The 20351-nt window shown below is 36.6% G+C and overlaps 1 protein-coding gene across 3 annotated transcripts in view; it reads right to left on the minus strand.

The window, feature by feature from the left end:
* Positions 1-2975, minus strand: part of RFC1 (replication factor C subunit 1) — a 125571-nt gene extending 122596 nt beyond the window's left edge. For all 3 annotated transcript variants that reach the window (XM_077136617.1, XM_077136616.1, XM_077136615.1), the window contains exon 1: positions 2821-2975. In XM_077136617.1, coding sequence (XP_076992732.1) covers positions 2821-2823 — 3 coding nt within the window. In that variant the 5' untranslated portion in view covers positions 2824-2975. The remainder of the gene's footprint in view (positions 1-2820) is intronic.
* Between the last annotated feature and the right edge of the window lie 17376 nt (positions 2976-20351).

The following is a 20351-nucleotide window of genomic DNA, read 5'->3' on the forward strand; positions in this document are numbered from 1 at the left end:
TGGCATGGGGAATCGAACCCAGGTCTCCGATATGGCAAGCGAGAATTCTGCCACTGAGCCACCACCACACTCAATGTACACTTTAATCAGTGAATTGTATGGCATGTGAATTATATCACAAGACTTTTTTTTAAAAAAAAGATAATTTTCAGGTACTGACAAGGGCTAGGGAATAAAATAGGTAAATGTGGAAAAGGTGGCTGTGAAGAATATTTGCTTTAGCTAGAATAGGGCAAAGCCCCTCAGAGAAAATTACTGAAACCTGAATGATGAAAGGGCAAGTAATCAGAAAGCAAAAGCTCCGTTACAATAAAATCACACAATGGGGCAATGAGGCAGCTGATAACAATGTAGATGGACTTGACAACTCTTCAAAAAAGCTGTCCCAAAAGTCTCATGTGATTGTTTATATGGCTTCTTTTTTATTCTCTTTATTTTTAACTTCATTTAAATTTCCTGAGTAGATGGTTCAGAATCCAAAAGGGTAATAAATTTCCCTTCCACCCTGCCTCTCTGACACATATTTCCCATCTCTGGAAGTTCAAATGCTACCGGTTTCTTGTACATCATTCTGAGATATTTAATGCAACTACAAGCAAATATATATTTCACCCCTATTTTTGTATAAAATGGTAGGATACTTATTGCTCTGCACTTACTTTTTTCACTTAATTTATCTGGGCAATTATTTCATATCAAGGCATAAACAGTTTTCCCGTTTTTAATAGCTGCATAGTATTCCTTTGCAGGGATATAGTATTTTATTCCTTTATTGATAATTTTTAATTGGAAAATATATGAGAAAACGCAACTCACAGGGCAAGAGGTGTTAATCTTTCAGGTACTGATGAGCTTCACAAGATATGTGAATCTCCTAAAATGCTGTACCTGTGCCTATGTGCGTTTCTGTGGACAGAAAAGCTGCATGTCATTCACCACATTATCAAAGGAAACTGTCACCCAAAGGATAAGAAGCACTGTACTCTAATACAATTTGTACACAGGTTGAACAGAATTTTAGTCTAGGATTTTGCTAATTTTTAAACTAGAGACAGGAGGACTAAATTAAATACCAATAAAATCAAAAGTTCTTACCTACTGTATAGAACCTTTTCCCTCTAACAAACAGCAAACTAACCAATTTAACTCCAACTTCTTTTCTAACAAGGACTTTACATTTCAACTTGTACCATAAACAGGAGCACTAAAGAAACAGAAAAGAACCAAAATTAGAAGTACCTAAATGATCAAAAGTTGACTATACAAGGTGTCATTCACCCTAACAGACAACATCAGAGGCATCTATAATGCCTCTTATACTCTGTGACTCTCCATAGAGTACTTCCTGAGAAAAACAGATTGGGAGTTGTGTAGTTGTATAATGTAATGTCTACCACATGCTAGGCACCAGAATGGAAGCTTTACATATCTTGTTTAATCTTCAACACAATCAAATAGAGCAGCTATTATTTTCCCTTCTTTCACAGTTAAGAAAACAGAGGCTTAAATGGGATCTAATTTAAGCTACTTTCTGGGCAAGACCACAAAACTATTAAATAGCAGAACAAGACTAAAAGACTCTCTCCTTCAAGGCCCTAAATCTCATCAAATTTCCACAGTACCATTGCCTGATCGTGCCTGAACTTCAAAATCTAGTAATAATCATTTCCAGGAGGCAATATACTATAGTGGTCAGAAAATATACTAGATTCTAATTCTAATCATTTACTAGTTTTATGACAACTGTCTAAATTCTGACAGTCTCTTTTACCATCTGTAAAATGGGATTGCTGTGAGGTTTAAACGAAGAAAGGTTTGTAAAACAAACAGCTCACATATCGATATAAAGAAGACGCTTGGTATAGGGGGCCTATTACCATTATTATTTTATCTTCTTTGAGAAATAAAGAACTGCAAAGTTTTCCAATTTGTATAGAACTTTTTCCCCAGAAGGCTGGTACTCTGACAGAGAAGGTGAAGAACTACTGACAAAATTACATCTGAGTATTAAGTATCCTCTGAATTACTTGAACATCTTAAAGGATAATTCATATTTAAAATATTTCAAACGTTATACCTGTATCATCACGAATGCAAGTTTTGCTGACTGCATAATTGTTTCACTCTCAATTTATTTAAACGCTTTATACAAAATTATGCAGAATTATTTTTAAGATTTTTTAACGTCATAATAAGAGATGACAGCTGTCAAATGTATTACATCTGTTTCTACCCACTGTACCTTTTTCCTGTAAACTGTGTTATCGCTTTGACTGCTATGAACGCATCCAAACAAAATAAAACATCCTTCCCATACCCTCGGTCTCAAACCAGTTAAGGAAGGGATGAGCGCTTCGCATAGCTGTTAATGAAAAGTTGAAACCCTGACACAACTTATAGCAAAGGAAAGTTTCTTACATGCTTCTGCCTCGGGACCCAAAGCTTGGAATGAAAGCTTTAGGCAAGATTCAGACTGAAACTCGGGACAAGGCTGAACAGGAAAACTTCACCACCGCGCCCCCAAATCAACTTCATTATGCCCTTCCTTCCTCCCTTCCCCCAAGGGTGGAAAAAAACGAAACGCCTGCGCGGCACCAAAAGACCTGCGCACTGGTTTCCGCCGAAACCTAGAGCCCGCCGTCAAAAAAAAAAGTACTGCGACCAATGCCCAAGGTTTGCCCCTTCTCTGCCTTCGCTCCCCCTACGAAGAGCCACTTATCGCCGTCTTTTCCTACCATCCATGCAAGACATGCCCCGTCCACACCCAGACAGCAAAGTCTCCCAAGCCCCCGAGCTGCACAGCCTCCCCTAGGGGCTCACCATGGCTGCCCAAAGACTGAAGCGAGGGCGGGCAGCAGAAGAACCGGCCGTCTGCGCAACCCGTTACCGGGACCCAGGATCCATTCGCGCCAACAACTTCTCCCGCGGAGTAGAAGAAGGCCGAGGCGCGGCGCGTAGTGATGACGTCAGGAAGCGCGCAGCTTCCCTTCGGCTCCGAAGCGGGGCAGGAGGTGCGACGTGGGCCTGGGTGCCGCCCCTGAGGACGGCGGGCCGCTGTCCTGGCGGGGAGCTAGCCGCAGACGGTAATCCGCGCTCACGTTTGCGTCTTTGGGTTTTGGCGGGGGCGCTTAAATTGGGGTTGCAAGATTGGACTCTCCGGAAGACCAGGTGCCCAACGCCCCTCCCAGTTACACGTATAGACGTTGCACTCCCTATATTAGTTTTTACCATCACCGGCATTAATATATATTAGATATAAATTTCATATATTACATATAAATACCTAATCTGAAACAAAAGTTTCACCGAAACAGTATTTACACAAATCTTTTCTTTTAATCTTTGTCTCGACCACCCCGTCTGAAAATCACCGGGTTAAAGGGCAATCTTGAAGTTGTACAGTTCTAGAACAAAAAGGACTTTGGAAAAGTCATCTGTCGCCACAACCGACACCGACACCATTTTATAAATGAGAACTATAAGGTTCAAACAAATTAAAGGGTCCAGTTTGTTCCAAAGCTGCCTGACGTTCGGAATCTAGGCCTCCTAATCCCCAACCGTGCATATTAAGAATAGTGGTATTGTGAAGACAAGGCATAAACAAGGGCCATCTCACTAGAAGAGCAATGCTCTCCAAAGCTTAGGAGGAAAGGAATTTTCTATTTTTAGATAGGTAACTGAAGTGTAGAATAGAATGCAATATTTGCCTGCGATTCTAAGAGGAAGCATGAGACCATAAATAGTCTAATGGTGAGAGCACTACCTAGGCTTCCTCTTGGCGTTTCATATCCTTACCCCCCACCTACCCCCACCCCCTATTCAGTAATGCACTTTATGACCCTAAAATTTCTGCAGAGAAAGATAACAAAGCCAACTGGAATACGGTAGAGGCTAAGTATGAAGAGCTTGTATTTATTAATGACCACGGTGATATGTACCAACCATCCAGCTATGGATTATCCTACTTTAGCTCATTTAATCCCCACGGTGACACTAGCTATTCGTATTATTCCCAATCTACAAATGAGTAAACTGTTATTTATGAACAGAGTCTCATTATATGGGCCCCTCTCAAGCCAGTATGGTAAGGTCCCCAACCCACCGCTTGGGGACCATGAACAAGTTACTGTGCCTTGGTTTCCTCATCTGTAAAATGAGGGTAATAGTAGTAGTACCTTAAAGAGTTGTTATGGAACTGTTCCTGGCACATCAGTAATCATTTTTTTAAATGCCATCCATTATAATCATTATGATTACACAATACTAGGTATTTTCAACGGAGATTGTTCCAAAAATAAACTTATCTACCCCACGATTTTGCTCAGAGAAATGCTTAATGAGGGAGAAAGGGTTACACACGTTTATAAATCAATAAAAGTTATGACTTGCTCCCCAGAAAAGTGTACATACCAGTCACATCACACAAAATTTTGACTGTAATGTCAGGAGGCGTAAGTCAAATCATAGTGTTTATTGACCTGTGAAAAAAATAAGTAGATAAATAAACAAAACTAAAATGTTACAGATCAAGAGATCTCAAGGACCTAGGAATTTGTAATAAACTACCTGTAGAATAGAAGGGAACACTGAGAGAGTTCAAATAGAGTCCTAGAGGCTATTCTGGAAGCTACTCTTATGAAAGCTCCAGCTAGATAATGATACTTACCACAATTGGTAATTATCCAATCCAAATCATTCCCGGTAACCCTAAGAACACCTAGGGCTCTGTGCCAGTTTTAAAATATTATGTACCCCAGAAAAGCTATACTCTATTCCTGATTCAATCTGTGGAGGCAGTCATTTCCTCTAATACTAATTCTATACTGTATAGCAGAAACTTTTTTTTTAATTTGAATATATTTACTGATCAGCTTTTCTAAGAATATTTTTACTGACAAATCTTCACACACATCCATTCCATACATGGTGTACAATCAGTGGCTCGCAATATCATCACTTAGTTGTGTGTTCATCACCATAATCATTTTTAGAACATTTGCATCACTCTAGAAAAAGAAATAAAAAGAAAAAAGAAAAAACTCATACAATCCATACCCCTTACTCCTCCCTATCAGTGACCACTAATATTTCAATCTACCCAATTATTTTAGCCCCATATTCCCCCTATTATTTATTTTTTATCCATGTTTTTTTACTCATCTGTCCATATCCTGGATAAAAGGAGCATCAGACACAAGTTTTCACAATCACACAGTCCTATTATAAAAGTTATGTCATTACACAATAGTCTTCAAGAATCAAGGCTACTGGAATACAGTACAACAGGTTCAGTTACTTCCCTCTAGCCACTCCAATACACCATAAACTAAAAAGGGATATCTATATAGTGCATAAGAATAATCTCCAGGATAACCTCTTGACTCTGTTTGAAATTTCTCAGCCACTGAAACTTTATTTTGTCTCATTTCTCTCTTCCCCCTGTTGGTCAAGAAGGCTTTCTCAATCCCAGGATGCCGGGTCCCAGCTCATCCCCTGGTGTCAAGTCCCGTGTTGTCAGGGAGATTTACATCCCTGGGAGTCATGTCTCACCTAGTGCATTGGGGAAGGACAGTGAGTTCACCTGCCACATTGGTGTAGAGAGAGAAGCAACATCTGACCAACGAATGAGGTTCTCTGGGGGTGACTCTTAGGCATAATTATAAGTAGGCTTAGGTTCTCCTTTGCAGGAATAAGTTTCATGGGGTGAACCCCAAGATCAAGGGCTCAGCCTGTTGACTTGGTTGTCCCTACTGCTTGTGAGAATACAGGAATTTTCCAAATGGAGAAGTTTAATATTTTCCTCTTTCTCCCTAGTCTCCCGAGGGGACTTTGCAAATACCTTTTTATTCTCTCCCCAAATTACTCTGGGATATATCAGGACATCACACTAACTTGGACAAACCAACAAGATCTCACTCCTTATTCAAAATTCCATGTCCTTATACTGTTTAAATAAACTGACCATACAAAGTTAAACTAGGCAATGCACTACCCCAAATATAAATTTTACACAAATAAACATCCTTCTTTTGGTCTCATACAGAAGTTTAGTTTAAAATATAGACCATATCATCCTTTACCCTGTATTTTGATTTATCTTAGTCCTATCCAGATCAGTTTCATTCATGTCTCTACTTCTGGAAAGGAGTTTTAATTTTATTCTATAAAATATTCTAATTTTATTTTATAAATAGATCATTCTATACTTTGTATTAAGAAATGATTACTTTGTGTTTTATGGGAAAATATGACTTTTTTTTCATGGCTCCAAAGTCTTTGGGACTACTGAAACATTACAGTGCTGGTTTGAATCTGTTACATACCCCAGAAAAGCCAAATTCTTTTAGTCCAATTTTGTGGCACAGACCTATTTGATTAGGTTGTATCCATGGAGATATGAACCTGCCCATCCAAAATGGGTCTTAATTATCTTACTGGAGCCCTATATGAAGAGAATAAAAGGCAGAAAACAGAGAGAGAGCTCAGAGTTGACATAAAGAGCAGATTCCTAGACACAGATGTTTGAAGATGCAAAAGGAGGCTGCCCCAGGGAAAACCAGAAAGATCCACAGGAGCTGAGAGAGCTTTTTGAAACCAGAAGCTGTGAGAGAGGTCCAGCAGATGTAGCTATGTGCCTTCCCCTATGACAGAGAACCCAGATGCAGTTGGCCTTTCTGGAGTGAAGGTATCCTCTTGTTGATGCCTTAATTTTGACATTTTCATGGCCTTAGAACTGTAAATTTGTAACCTAATAAATCTGCTTTGTAAAAAGCCAATCATTTCTGGTATATTGCATTCTGACAGCTTTAGCAAACCAAAACAATTATAAAATATGATTTTTTAAACTTGTCTATTAAGTTTGTTTCTATATAACTCTGCATTTGGCTTTTAAACATTACTGTTTAGTTTGAATTTGCTCCAGGAAAAAGACCTAAGACTAGCCTCTGTGCAACTTCCCTCTCTACATGGCCTTTATTTGACAATAAAAATAAAATGATGATATGTCATAACTACTTCCATGCTTTAGCATGATATGAAAGACTGCAATAATCCATCTCCAGGAAATTAAGGATATGCAAAGAAAACAACAAACAGGCTGATGATTTTTAAACAGTTTTTCAGAGAGGCACAGAAAGTCATTTATTGATGACATAAAACATTAGTAACACCACTAGAAGTAAAAGCCTAAATTTGTGGAATTGTAACCCATGCCAAACTCTGAAATCTGTTCTACAACTAACTGTAGTACTGTGCTTTGAAAATTATTGCTTTTTTTTTAGTATGTTATTTTTCACAAAAAAGTCAAAAAAAGTTAGCTAACAAAGATTCATTCTGTGTTTTCTTAGAAGTATTTTGACCAAAAGTTTTTCCTCATGCATTTTAGTCATTAATTCCAATTTTCTACGTATAATGAATTCTCAAACAAGCTGATAAATAAATGACTGATAATTCACTTCTAGAATCAAGTTGGTAAAGGATAATACAGCAATTGAGTAAGGTCTACAGTTTCCAGACTTAAGGACTTCTGTCTCAAAACCTAAAATATTTCGTAAAATGTTTTCCTTCCTTTTAGTAATGATTTGAGACTTAACACAGAAACGGCACTTATTTGGTGGAACTTATTTTATAGCAGATATGGTTACCTGGTGCTTACCAGCCTTCTTGTCTTAATACTTAAAGAGTTTGAGGAAAAATTTTAAAGCCAATTTTGTAAAAGTCAGGGATCTATTCCCTCCCACCTCCACCCCCACTCCCAGGAATATATAACTGGTAGAACTATTTACATTCTATGAACTCTTCATCCCAAAAGATAGATTATTGACATTAGCATCTTTAACAATATGTTTCTAAACTTATGAATAATTGGATTATGCTTATCATAATTTGCTCTCTTTCCATAACATATAGAGGTAAATCATGGCCCTCCTGAAATAACTAAAAGCTATGTATTCATTAGAAAATATATTAGTAGAAAGCTAGAAAGTGCAGGGTTTGAGTTTTGGTCTAACTACTCTGTGTGTACGTGGAAAACATTTGAAATGATCACTATAAAATCTCAATAAGGCTTTTCTCTTAGTTAACTTATTTGTGTGATAGAAATAACTTGGAGTCAGTTCAAAATCCTTTTCAGGGGCATAATAGTTACATTGTCTTTCACAAAGACTTTAAAAAGTCAACAGAAATCAATCGAATTTTCAGTGTGCAACAACAAATGTGACTTTCTGCCCTCTGGATAAATATTAGCATGTCCTGCTTTGTCAGGGTTTATTGGAACATTTTTTCCTTATAGAAAACAGTCCATTAGGCAGCTTGTCCTTTTCTGCATTTGTGATGAATGCAGATCTAGATTGGTGATATTATCCTTATAATCTATTTATGGACATAATCATTAAGACATAATCTGTCACCATTAAAGTGCACATATTCTAATTTAGGAAATTAAGCACTAATTATGTCATTGATCTTAATTCTTGGATGATATCCAATTTACCTTCTTAATATGATTAGGCTGAGTAATCTAAATTTATATAAATTTCCTTGATGATTTTTATATCCTGCAAACAATAGACAGTTTCTCCTAAGTAAATTAGTATTTTCATTTATGTTAGGAGAAACATTAGAGATAGTAAATTTTACAAAAAACATCCAGCTTTACTATTGACATAAACATTTGATTACATATGTAATGTATTCCAAATTGTGGATTAATTCCCTAAGGGATTCCTTGGTGATTTTCAGGTATGTATACACAAAGCAACAGGAGTTCCAAGAGTATTTTGTAGTGATGGTACATTTTATTATTAAGGTAATGTTTCATTCTCCAAACCCTACAAGTCAAAGTAATTCCAGGACTTTTGTTTGTTTGTTTCGTAGAAATGACATGCACATACAGAATTAAGGAAAATACCATCAGTTATTTGAGAATTGCTGCTATATTAAGAATAACAACATACCTGGCTATTCTTAACCTTTAAGACCCTCAAACCTGAGATTCTATGATAAAGTATGCCCAGAATTCTCATTCATATGACAATACATTTGCAAGAAAAAGAACTTCTGAAAGTCCGTGAAAATCTCACGGATTCTCATTCTCAACATGCGTTTAAGTAGAATTGAATACGATTATCACTATTTTTATAGTGTGGTGTATATTATAGGTTCAAAAATAAATCTTGTAGGTGCTACCTATTATAACTTGCCAAACCCCAACCAAAATCATTCCAGCCAATCCTAAAGAACACCTAGGGCAATCTATGATTCTACAAAGGTTCCAATGCACTAGAATAACTTTCCAGAATCCTGCAACCTCCGGATGGGTCCTTGGGCCAGATAAGTCCTGAAACGTAGAGAGGCTAGCCTCTCCAGATCATTAGCTAGTTCTATCTCCCCACCCCGTATTACTGGCAGCCCCTTCTAACATGAAAAATGTTAGAATGGGCATAGCACAAATATTGCTCAAGAGTGGAATAGGAAGATTGGAAGATCAAAGGTGATGGTGGAGTTATACAGAAAAGGTAGGGTTTAACAAATGAATATGATTGCTGAATCATTAAATTGATATTTCTTTTAGTCTCCAGTATCTTGGAGCAGCTAGAAGTAAAAACCTAAAATTGTGGAATTATAACCTATACCAAATTCTGAAATCTGTTCTACAGCTAATTGTTGCGATGTGCTTTGAAATTTATTGCATTTTTGTATATATGTTATTTTTCACAAAAAAAGAAAAAGAAAAAAAAGCCTATTGTGAAATGATAAAAAAAACTATTCCTTCTAGCCTCCAATGTTCTGGAGCAGCTAGAAGAAAAATCTGAGATGATAGTATGATAGCCCATGACAAACTCTGGGATCTGTCCTGTAACTACTTGTTGAAGAGTGCTTTGAAAACTATTGCTTTTTCTTTCTTAGCCTTGTATATGGGTTATGTTATACAATAAAGAAAGTTAGAAAAAATAAATTTTGTAGGATTATAGGAAGATAGTCAAGTAGGAAGCTCCAGGAGTCAGTTACACCACTAAAACAACTATTAATCTGGCAGGAGCAGTCTGAATTAGTTATTTTGAAACTCTGGAGTCTAGGAGAACATTAAGCAGCATCCAGGGAAGAGCTGGAGGAAGAGGCTGGGTGAATTTCATCCTTTATGCAATAGCTACGATCCACCATCACTCAACTGCATGGCAGGCAGCAGTGTGGACTGCCACCCAGGCTCCCAGGGCAGCTTGCTGGTGCCAGCGTTGCTATAAAGACATAGTCCTCTAAAGCCCATGGGTGGGGTGAGGGTAGCCTGATCTCTGATCACTACTTTGGATCAGCTACTTTAGATCACTAGAGGGCCAGCACTGAGACGACCACTATTCCAAACCCCCTTAAGCAAAGGTGACAAGGAAGTCTTAAAAAGGAAGTATCTTTTTTTTCTCTCTTTCCTCTTTCCATTTCTTGACTGGGAGCAAAAATAGTTTGAAAAAGTCACAAACTGATGGCTCCAATGCTCAATAACAACAGCAATGACAAAACAGACTAGCAATTCCAGAGGAGTGGGGGAACTAGATTTACAGAGTTATAAGAACATAATACTCAGAACATCTAGTTCACAACAACAAAAAGTATAAAAACACACAAAGAAACAAGAAAATATGGCCCATTCACAGGAAAAAAGGAATTTTCCAGAAGCCATACCAGAGGAAGCTCATACAGTTATTATTCAAAGACTTTAAATCAATTGTCTTCATTCATATAAACTCTTTCTTTTATTTGTACAAATAACCACCATCATTGTCCACTTCATGTTTAGCTAAGTTGTACAGTCTCAGTTTTTATTCTCTGGCTTAACTTCTGGTGACATGCATGACTCCAGCCCTCCTTTTACAGCCATATTTACACTCAACAGTATTGTCCTACCCTCACAGAGTATTGTGCTATCCATTTCCAAAGCTTTACAATCAAACTTATTAAACATTCTATACTCCTTAAGCACTGATTGCCCAATCTCTGCCCTCTTTCTATCTCCCAATAACCTGTGCTCTCTAAGTCTCAGAGTTTTCTCATTATAGTTAGTTCATATTAGTGAGACCATACAGTATTTGTCCTTTTGTTTCTGACTTATTTCACTCAACATTATGTCCTCATGGTTCATCCACGTTGTAGCATACATCATAACTTTATTCTGCCTTACAGCTACATAATAGTCCATCCTATGTATATGCCACAATTTATTTATCCACTCATAAGTTGATGGACATTTGGGCTGTTTCCATCTATTGGCAATTGGGAATAGTGCCACTATAAGCCATGGGTGAACAAATGTCTGTTCATGTACCTGCTTTCAGTTCTTCTGGGTATGGACCTAGTAATGGGATTGCTGGATCATATGGCAGGTCTATATTTAGCTTTCTGAGGATCTGACAAACTGCCTTCCAGAAAGGCTACACCATTCTCCATCCCCACCAACAACGAGTAAGTGTACCGATTTCTCCACATCCTCCCCACACTGTTTTTCTGGGTTTTTTTAATAAGGAGCCCTTTTAGTTGATGTGAGTGGTATCTCATTGTGGTTTTGATTTGCATTTCCCTAATAGGTAGTAAAGTTGAGCATCTTTTCTTATGCTTTTGAGCCATTTGTATTTCCTCTTTGAAAAAGTATCTGCCCATGTCTTTTACACATTTTTTAACTGGGTTATTTGTCTTTTTTGCTGTTGAGTTGTAGGATATCTTTACATATTCTGGATCTTAAACCCTTATCAGATATGTGGTTTCCAAATATTGTGTCCTGCTAAGTAGGCCTTCTCTTTACTTTCTTGACAAAGTCCTTTGATGCACAAAAGTATTAAATTTTGAGGAGATCCCATTTATCTATTTCTTCTTTCATTGCTTGTGCTTTAGGTATAAGGTCTAGGAATTACCTCCAATCACAAGATCCTTAAGATACTTCCCTACATTTTCTTCTAAGAGTTTTATATTAAAGAAAACAGGGGCCTAGATTGTAAGCACTTACAGCAGTCACATTTAGTCTTGGGTGGTAATTGGTATTTCTGGATTTTAAGAGACTGTTTTATATATGTATAACTGCTTTTTAGAGAGAAGAATGAAGCCAATCAGATCGGGATTAAGGTAATTCAGAAAACGAGGTAAAGAGGACATTATTTGTGTTTCAGAACCTCATCTACTCTCTGAGACCAAAAGAAGAAGGTTTATTTTGTCCAGAACTTAAATTTTCTGTAGCACATAATCTAACTCAACCTGTCTGGATAGATCATTTAAACAGTCCAAGCACAGCGAATGCAGAATAAGAATGAGGGCCTTTAATCCTATATAGCTTAATGTAATGCCTGGATAAATGCCAAAGTATATTAAGCAGATAATCAAAAAGTATTGTAAAAGTCCCTTGAGGGATGGGAGAAAGAGTATGGAACTATTAAACTTTATAGTTTGTTCTAGTTTGCTAGCTGCCAGAATGCAATATACCAGAGATGGAATGGCTTTTAACAAGGGGAATTTAATGAATTGCTAGTTTACAGTCCTAAGGCCGAGAAAATGTCCCAATTAAAACAAGTCTATAGAAATGTCCAATCTAAGACATCCATCTAGGGAAAGATACCTTGGTTCAAGAAGGCTGATGAAGTTCAGGGTTTCTCTCTCAAGTGAAAAGGCATACGGCGAACACAGGGCTTCTCTCTTGGCTGAAAGGGCACATGGCGAATACGGCATCATCTGCTAGCTTTCTCTCCTGGCTTCCGGTTTCATGAAGCTCCCTGGGAGGCATTCTCCTTCTTTATCTCCAAAGGTCACTGGCTGGTGGTCTCTCTGCTTCATGGTGCTGCAGCATTCTCTGCTCTCTCTGAATCTCTCATTCTCCAAAATATTTCCTCTTTTATAGGACTCCAATAAACCAATCAAGACCCACACAAATGGGTAGAGACATGTCATCCCCTAATCCAGTTTAACAACCATTCTTGACTAAATCACATCATCCAGGGAGATGATCTCATTATAGTTTCAAACATACAGTATTGAATAGAGATTATTCTACGCTTATGAAATGGGATTTATAATAAAACATGGCTTTTCTTAGGGGGCATACTTTCTTTCAAACCAGTACATAGTTTAATACAGTTATCAGGTGAAAACCCCTGATACTGTGTCTAACTGTAGGGACACCCAAATCAATAGGCCAAACCCTCTTGAGGCTTGCTCTTGTGAAGTTTATGTATGTAGCAGAGAAGATCAACCTACCTATAGGTATGCCTAAGGAATTACTTCTGGAGGAACTCTTTTGCTGCTCAGATGTGACCTCTCTCTCTCTCTCTCTCTCTCTAAGCCCAACTCTGCAAGTGAAATCACTGCCCTACCATCTGTGTGGGACATGACATCCAGTCTTCCTGGTGGCATGGGAGATGATTCCTAGGGATGAGCCTGGCCCTGGCACTGTGGGATCAACAATTCTATCCTGACCAAAAGGGGGAAAAAACTATAACAATAAGCTATCAATGACTGAGAGAACTCAGAGTTAAAGAGGCTATTCTGGAGGTCATTCTTAGGCAAGCTTCAATTAGACATTGCTATCTATCATAGCTTGCCAAACCCCAATGAAAACCATTCCTGCCAATCCTAAAGAACACCCAGGGCAATATATAAGATTTTACAAAAGTTCCATGGACTAGTATAACTTTCCAGAAACCTATAACCTCCAAATGGGTCCTGAGACCAGATAAGTCCTGAAATTCAGAAGGGCCAGCCTCTCTAGAACATCAACTAGTTCCATACCATGGCAGAAAGATCAAAGCTGATGGTGAAGTTATACAGAGAATGTAAAGTTTAACAAATGAGTATGATTGCTGAATCATTATATTGATATTTCTTTTAGTCTTCAGTATCTTAGAACAGCTAGAAATAAAAACCTAAAATTGTGAAATTGTAATCCATACAAACTCAGAAATCTGTTCTACAACTAATTGTTGCAATGTGCTTTGAAATTTATTGCTTTTTTGTATACATGTTACTTTTCACATGCAAAAAAATTGATTGTGATGATTTAAAAAAAGAGTTTTATGGTCTTACCTCTAGTGTTTAGGTGTTTGATCCATTTTGAGTTGATTTTTGTATAAGGTATGAGATAGGGGTCTTCTTTCATTCTTTTGGATGTAGATATTCAGTTCTCCAAGCACCATTTCTTGAAGAGGCTGTTCTATCCCGGTGAAGTGGACCTGACCACCTTGCCAAAAGTCAGTTGTCCATAGATGAGAGAGTCTATTTCTGACCTCTCTATTCTATTCCATTGGTCGGTATATTTGTCTTTATTGAAGTACTATGCTGTATTGACCACCATCGCTTTGTAATAAGCTTTAAACTCAGGTAGTATGAGACCTCCAACTTCATTTTTTTTCCTCAATTTGTTTTTAGCTTTTCAGGACACCCTCCCCTTCCAAATAAATTTGATTATTAGTTTTTCTATTTATGCCAAGTAAGTTATTGGGACTTTGATTTGTATTGCAATGAATCTATAAATCATTTTGGGTAGAACTGACATTTTAACTATATTTAGTCTTCTAGTGCATGGTATGTCCTACCATTTAAAGGTTCAGAAATGGATAGCACAATATTGTGTGATGATAGCACAGTACTGTGAGTGTAATTAACAAAGCTGAGTACAAATATGGTTGAAAGAGGAAGGTTAAAGTCATATATGTCACCAGAAGGAAAGCTAGACAATAAAAACTGGGACAGTATGTTTCGGTTTGAATCTACTGTATACCCCAGAAAAGCCATATCTTTTAGGTACTGTATGTGTCGGTTTGAATCTATTGTATACCCCAGAAAAGCCATATCTTTTAATCCTCATTAAATACTGCTGGGTAGTATCTTTTTTTATTGTTTCCATGGAGATGTTACGCATTCAATTGTGATTTCCATGGAGATGCGTCCCCACCCATTCAAGGTGGGGTTGCTTACTGGAACCCTTTAAGTGGGAACTGTTTTGCAAAAAGCTTTAGAGTCCACGCAGCGAGACCTTTGGAGATGAAAAAGGAAAACATCCCCAGGGGTGCTTCTTGAAACAAGAAGCCAGGAGAGAAGGCTAGCAGACTTCACCATGTGCCCTTCCAGCTGTGAGAGAAACCCTGAACTTCATTGGCCTTTCTTGAGTGAAGTAACCTCTTATAGATGCCTTAATTTGGACATTTTCACAGCCTGAGAACTGTAAACTTGCAACTTAATAAATTCCCTTATTTAAAAGCTGTTCTGTTTCTGGTATGTCACATTCCAGCAGCTTGCAAACTAGAACACTATGTAACTTAGCAAAACCTGGAGTGGACAATGATGGTGGTTAGTTGTATAAATATAAGAAAGTTCTCACATGAACTAGAGCAAATGTACATCGCTATTACAAGATGTTAAAAATAGGGTGGTATATGGGAAAAATACAATTAATGTAATCTAATGTCTACAGTTAACAGTAACATTGTAATATCCCTGCATTAATTGTAACAAAGACAGTATACCAAAGCTAAATGTCAATAATAGGGGGATATGAAGGGTATGGGATTTTTTTTCTTTGGAAGAAATGAAAATGTTTTCTTATTAACTGTGGTGGTGAATGCATAATTATATGATTAAATCAAGAGTAATTGATTGTATACTTAGGATGGACTGTATGGTGTGTGACTAAAACTGTTAAAAAAAATCAACTATCTTAAATGTGTTTAATGAGCTAAAGGAATCCATATACAAAGAACTGAAAGAAATTAGGAAAACTTTGTCAGAATAAAATAAAGATATGGAAATTATTAAAATAACTCAAACAGAAGTTTTGAGGCTGCAAAATATAACAATTGAAATTTGAAAAACACATTAATTGAATTCAATAGCAAAATTTGAACAGGCAAAAAAAAGAATCAGTGAACTTGGAAACAGGACAGTTGAAATCATCCAATGTGAGGAGCAGAAAGCAAAAATAATGCTGAAAAATGAACAGAGCCAGAAGGACCTACAGGATGCCATTAAGCCAACCAACACCCATGTCATTAGAATCCCAGAAGGACAAGAGAAAGAAAAGGGGGCAGAAAGAGTACTTGAAAAAATAGGGGCTGATGGTGGTGATGGGAGCACATCTTTATGAACATAATTATCAGTACTGAATATGTATTTGAGTGTGGTTAAAAGGAGAAATTTTAGACTGTATATACATTACTAGAATAAAAATTTAAAAAACATAACATATGACTGTACAACACGAACAGTGAACACTACTGTAATCAATGGACTATAGTTAATAGTACAATTATAAAAATGTTTTTTCATAAATTGTAACAAATAGCCACAATGATGAAAGGTTTTAATAATAGGTTATTAAACCTATTATTAAATAGGTTCCCATATATGGGAACTCTGTATTTTATGCAAGATTTTTCTGTAGACCTACAACTTCTAAAAGAAGGAAGGAAGGAGAGAAAGGGAGGGAGGGAGGCAGGAAGGAAGCAAGGAAGGCAGGTTGAAAACTTTTCAAATCCAATAAAAGACATGAATATACACGTTCAGAAAGCTCAATGAATTCCAAGAAGGATAGAATCTAACACCATGAATGATGATTAAATCTGACTAAAATGAGGACCATTCTCGTTAAATCACAATCTGTTTCAATGATTGTGAGTAAAAGAAATACTTTCTTAGAGATATCTCCTATGTAGAAGTTGTTATAGTTTCCCCATCCCACAATCCCAGCTTTATAGGTTTGTGTAGCATTTAAATGTTACTGTTAATATTACCATTGGCATCAAAGATTCCTAATAAGATTACAGATGGATAAGAAATTATAAATAAAAATGATTGAATAAGCAATATACTCAAACTAAAAGAAATTCTGAATTCTTGACAATTATTGATGACTTGAAATTCAATGCATTAAAATAATTTCTCTACCTATTAAATGCTAACTATGCCATTGCTACCTACTTCACAAAGACAAAGGGGCTATTGTTTCTGTATGTATTTGTCTACATATTCTATCCCCCATTCCATTCTAAAAGTTCACTGTGGCAGGTGGCTTTACTGATTTTTCTTTTTCATCTAAATAGCTAGCAGAATATATTGCATATATAAGTGATGCCCTCCCTTCCCTTCCTGATCACTATGTGCCCCTCCCCAGAGGTAACTACTATTTTGAATTTTGTGATTAAAAATCCTGTTGCTGAATGTCATTACTGCAGGGTGCTGAAAATAGATGGTAATTAATATTTTAAAATTTTACCTTATGTGTGAGACTAAAGCAAAAAATGTTTATGTGGTACAAAATTTATATTTTGACTAGTGCATATCCTAATATAACTTATGTAGATAGTTTGATTAAACACCATAAGTACTTGGAATCTCAGGTAGAACATGAGATTTTGTTGGTTTTAGATAGTTTGATTAAATACCATAAGTACTTGGAATCTCAGGTAGGACATGAGATTTTGTTGGTTTGTCTAGAGTGATGCCCAGATGAATCCCAGACTGATTCGATCAGTGAGTGGAAAAGTATTTGTAAGCCCCCTTCAGGGAATGGTGAGAACAGGGAGAAATTCAACTTCCCCAAGTTGAATTCTTGATATTCTCACAAGCAATGTGGACAACCAAAGCTATAGGCTGAGCCCCCAGTCTTGGGGTTTGTTCATGTGAAACTTAACTCCACAAAGGATAGGTCAAGTCTACTTAAAATTTAGGCCTAAGAGTCACCCCCAAGAGAGTCTCTTTTGTTGCTCAGATGTGGCCTCTCTCTCCAGCCAATACGACGAGCAGTCTCACCACCCTCCCCCTCTCTGCGTGGGACATGACTCCCAGGGGTGTGGACCTTCCTGGCAACGTGGGACAGAGATCCTGGAATGAGCTGAGACTCACCATCAAGGGATTGAGAAAAACCCTAGAATGAGCTGAGACTTAGCATCAAGGGATTGAGAAAACCTTCTCGACCAAAAGGGGGAAGAGTGAAATGAGACAAAGTGGCTTTGGCTGAGAGATTCCAAACAGAGTCAAGAGGTTGTCCTGGAGGTTATTCGTACACATTAAGTAGATATCACCTTGTTATTCAAGATGTAATGGAGAGGCTGGAGGGAACTGCCTGAAAATGTAGAGCTGTGTTCCAGTAGCCATGTTTCTTGAGGATGATTGAATAATGATATAGTTTTCACAATGTGACTGTGTGATTGTGAAAACCTTGTGTCTGATGCTCCTCTTATCTACCTTGTCAACAAACGAATAGAACATATGGAATAAAAATAAATAATAGGGGGAACAAATGCTAAAATAAATTTAGTTTGAAATGCTAGTGATCAATGAAAGCCAGGGGTGAGGGGTATGGTAGGTATAATCTTTTTTTTCTTTTCTGTTTTCGTTTTCTTTTTCTATTGTCTTTTTATTTCTTTTTCTGAATTGATGCAAATGTTCTAAGAAATTATGAATATGCAACTAAGTGATGATATTGTGAATTATTGATTATATATGTAGAACGGAATGATCACATGTTAATGTTTTAGTTCGTTTGTTAATTTTTTTTTTAATTTGAAAATTAAAAAAATAAATAAATAAATTTCTTAAAAACCCTATTGCTTTCCTTGTAATTTTACCTACTCTGGATGCATCTGTAACGATATAGTTTAGTTTTGCCTGGTTTTTGAGCTTCACATATCTGGAATCATATTATATGTATATTGTTCCTGTTGTTGAATAGTTTATAAGATTGATCCATTTTGTTGTATGGTCTTTATTTTATTCATTTTCTTTACTATGTGATTATGCTGCAGCTTATTCATTCTACTGATAGTAACATTTGGGTTGGTTACAATTTTAGGCTATTAGTAACAATGCTGCTACAAATATTCTTTTATAAATATATATATTCTGGTGAACGTAAACACAAATTTCTCAAGAATACATACCCAGGAGTTAAATTGCTAGGTCACAAGGCATTAGTATCTTCACCTTGATAATAACAAAATCATCATTAGGAAAACAGAACAGTAATAATTATTGCAGGCAAGATCCACCAATGGCTGATAAAATTAATGCTGAAAGTTTGAGTAACAGGAGCAGAATCTTAGAGTAACTTAAAGTATCTCCCCCAGGATATTAATCAATTACAAAGGGAAAAATTGTCTCTCTAGTCACTTTAGTGGCTATTATGAAAAAAGCAGGCAGATATAATTGAGATTAACAGCATCAGTTTTAAAATATATTGACACTATGCATCCTGATATGATGCACTAAGAGGGGAAAAACATCACTTTTATGATATTCTTGTAAAAAATGCACAATCTCAATGTAATCATAAGAAAACATCAGACAAACTAAAATTGAGAGATATTTCACAAAATACCGACCAGGAAACATCAACAGTGTCAATGTCATGGCAGATAAGGAAAGACTGAGGAGAGAGAAATGAAGAAGACACAATAAATGCAATGTGGGTTCCTGAATTGGATCCTAGAACAGAAAAAGGACATTAAAAGGAAATGGCAAAAATTAGAATAAGCTCTGTAGCTTAGTAAACACTATAGTCCCAATGTTTATTTACTGGTTTTGATCATTGTATATGGTTACGTGAGTTGTTAACATTAGGGGAAACTGAGTGAAGGATATATGTAAATACCCTGTGCTTTGTTTGCAACTTTTCTATAGCCAATTTTTAGGTTTAAAAAAAATGATAACCCCAAGCCAGATGGTTGTGCCGTTGGCCAAAACAGGATCAGGATTGGGGGTAGGAAACAAGAGTTTGTCTTTGGGGCATGTTAAATCAGACTCAGTATGAAAGAAAGATTCATGAGCAAAGAAACCAAAAATACATTTATTTATGTCTAAAATAATAATTTATAACATAGCTGTGAAGCTTAATAAAAAATTTAAGAAGAATCCTTTGTAAAAAAAAGTTATTGGGTATAATTAATAAATTATTAATAACCTGGAAATTAAATTTTATATGACTTCAACAAAATACTTCTTGATGAGAAATATTACTCAATGAAATATTTTCTTCATTTAGCTTTGAGGACACATATAGTTCCCTGGTGTTCTTCCTTTTTCAATAACCACTCCCCCTTATACTATGTTCATTGCTCCTAATTTTCCTGACCTCTTAATACTTAGGACTCATGTCTATACTCACTCCTTGTGATTTCATCTAGTCTCACAGCTTTATATACTATATGAATACTGACACTTCCAAATTTATATTAACTGCTGATTTTTCCCATGAATTTGAGACTTACAAATTCGTGTTCCATCTTTACTTCTCCATTCAGCCGTCTAATAGATATACCAAAGTTAATATGTCCAAAACTAAACTCCTGATCTTCCCTCATAAATCTGAATGACTCACATTCTTAACACAT

Source organism: Tamandua tetradactyla, chromosome 19 (genome assembly GCF_023851605.1).
Source record: "Tamandua tetradactyla isolate mTamTet1 chromosome 19, mTamTet1.pri, whole genome shotgun sequence".
Lineage (NCBI taxonomy): Eukaryota > Metazoa > Chordata > Mammalia > Pilosa > Myrmecophagidae > Tamandua > Tamandua tetradactyla.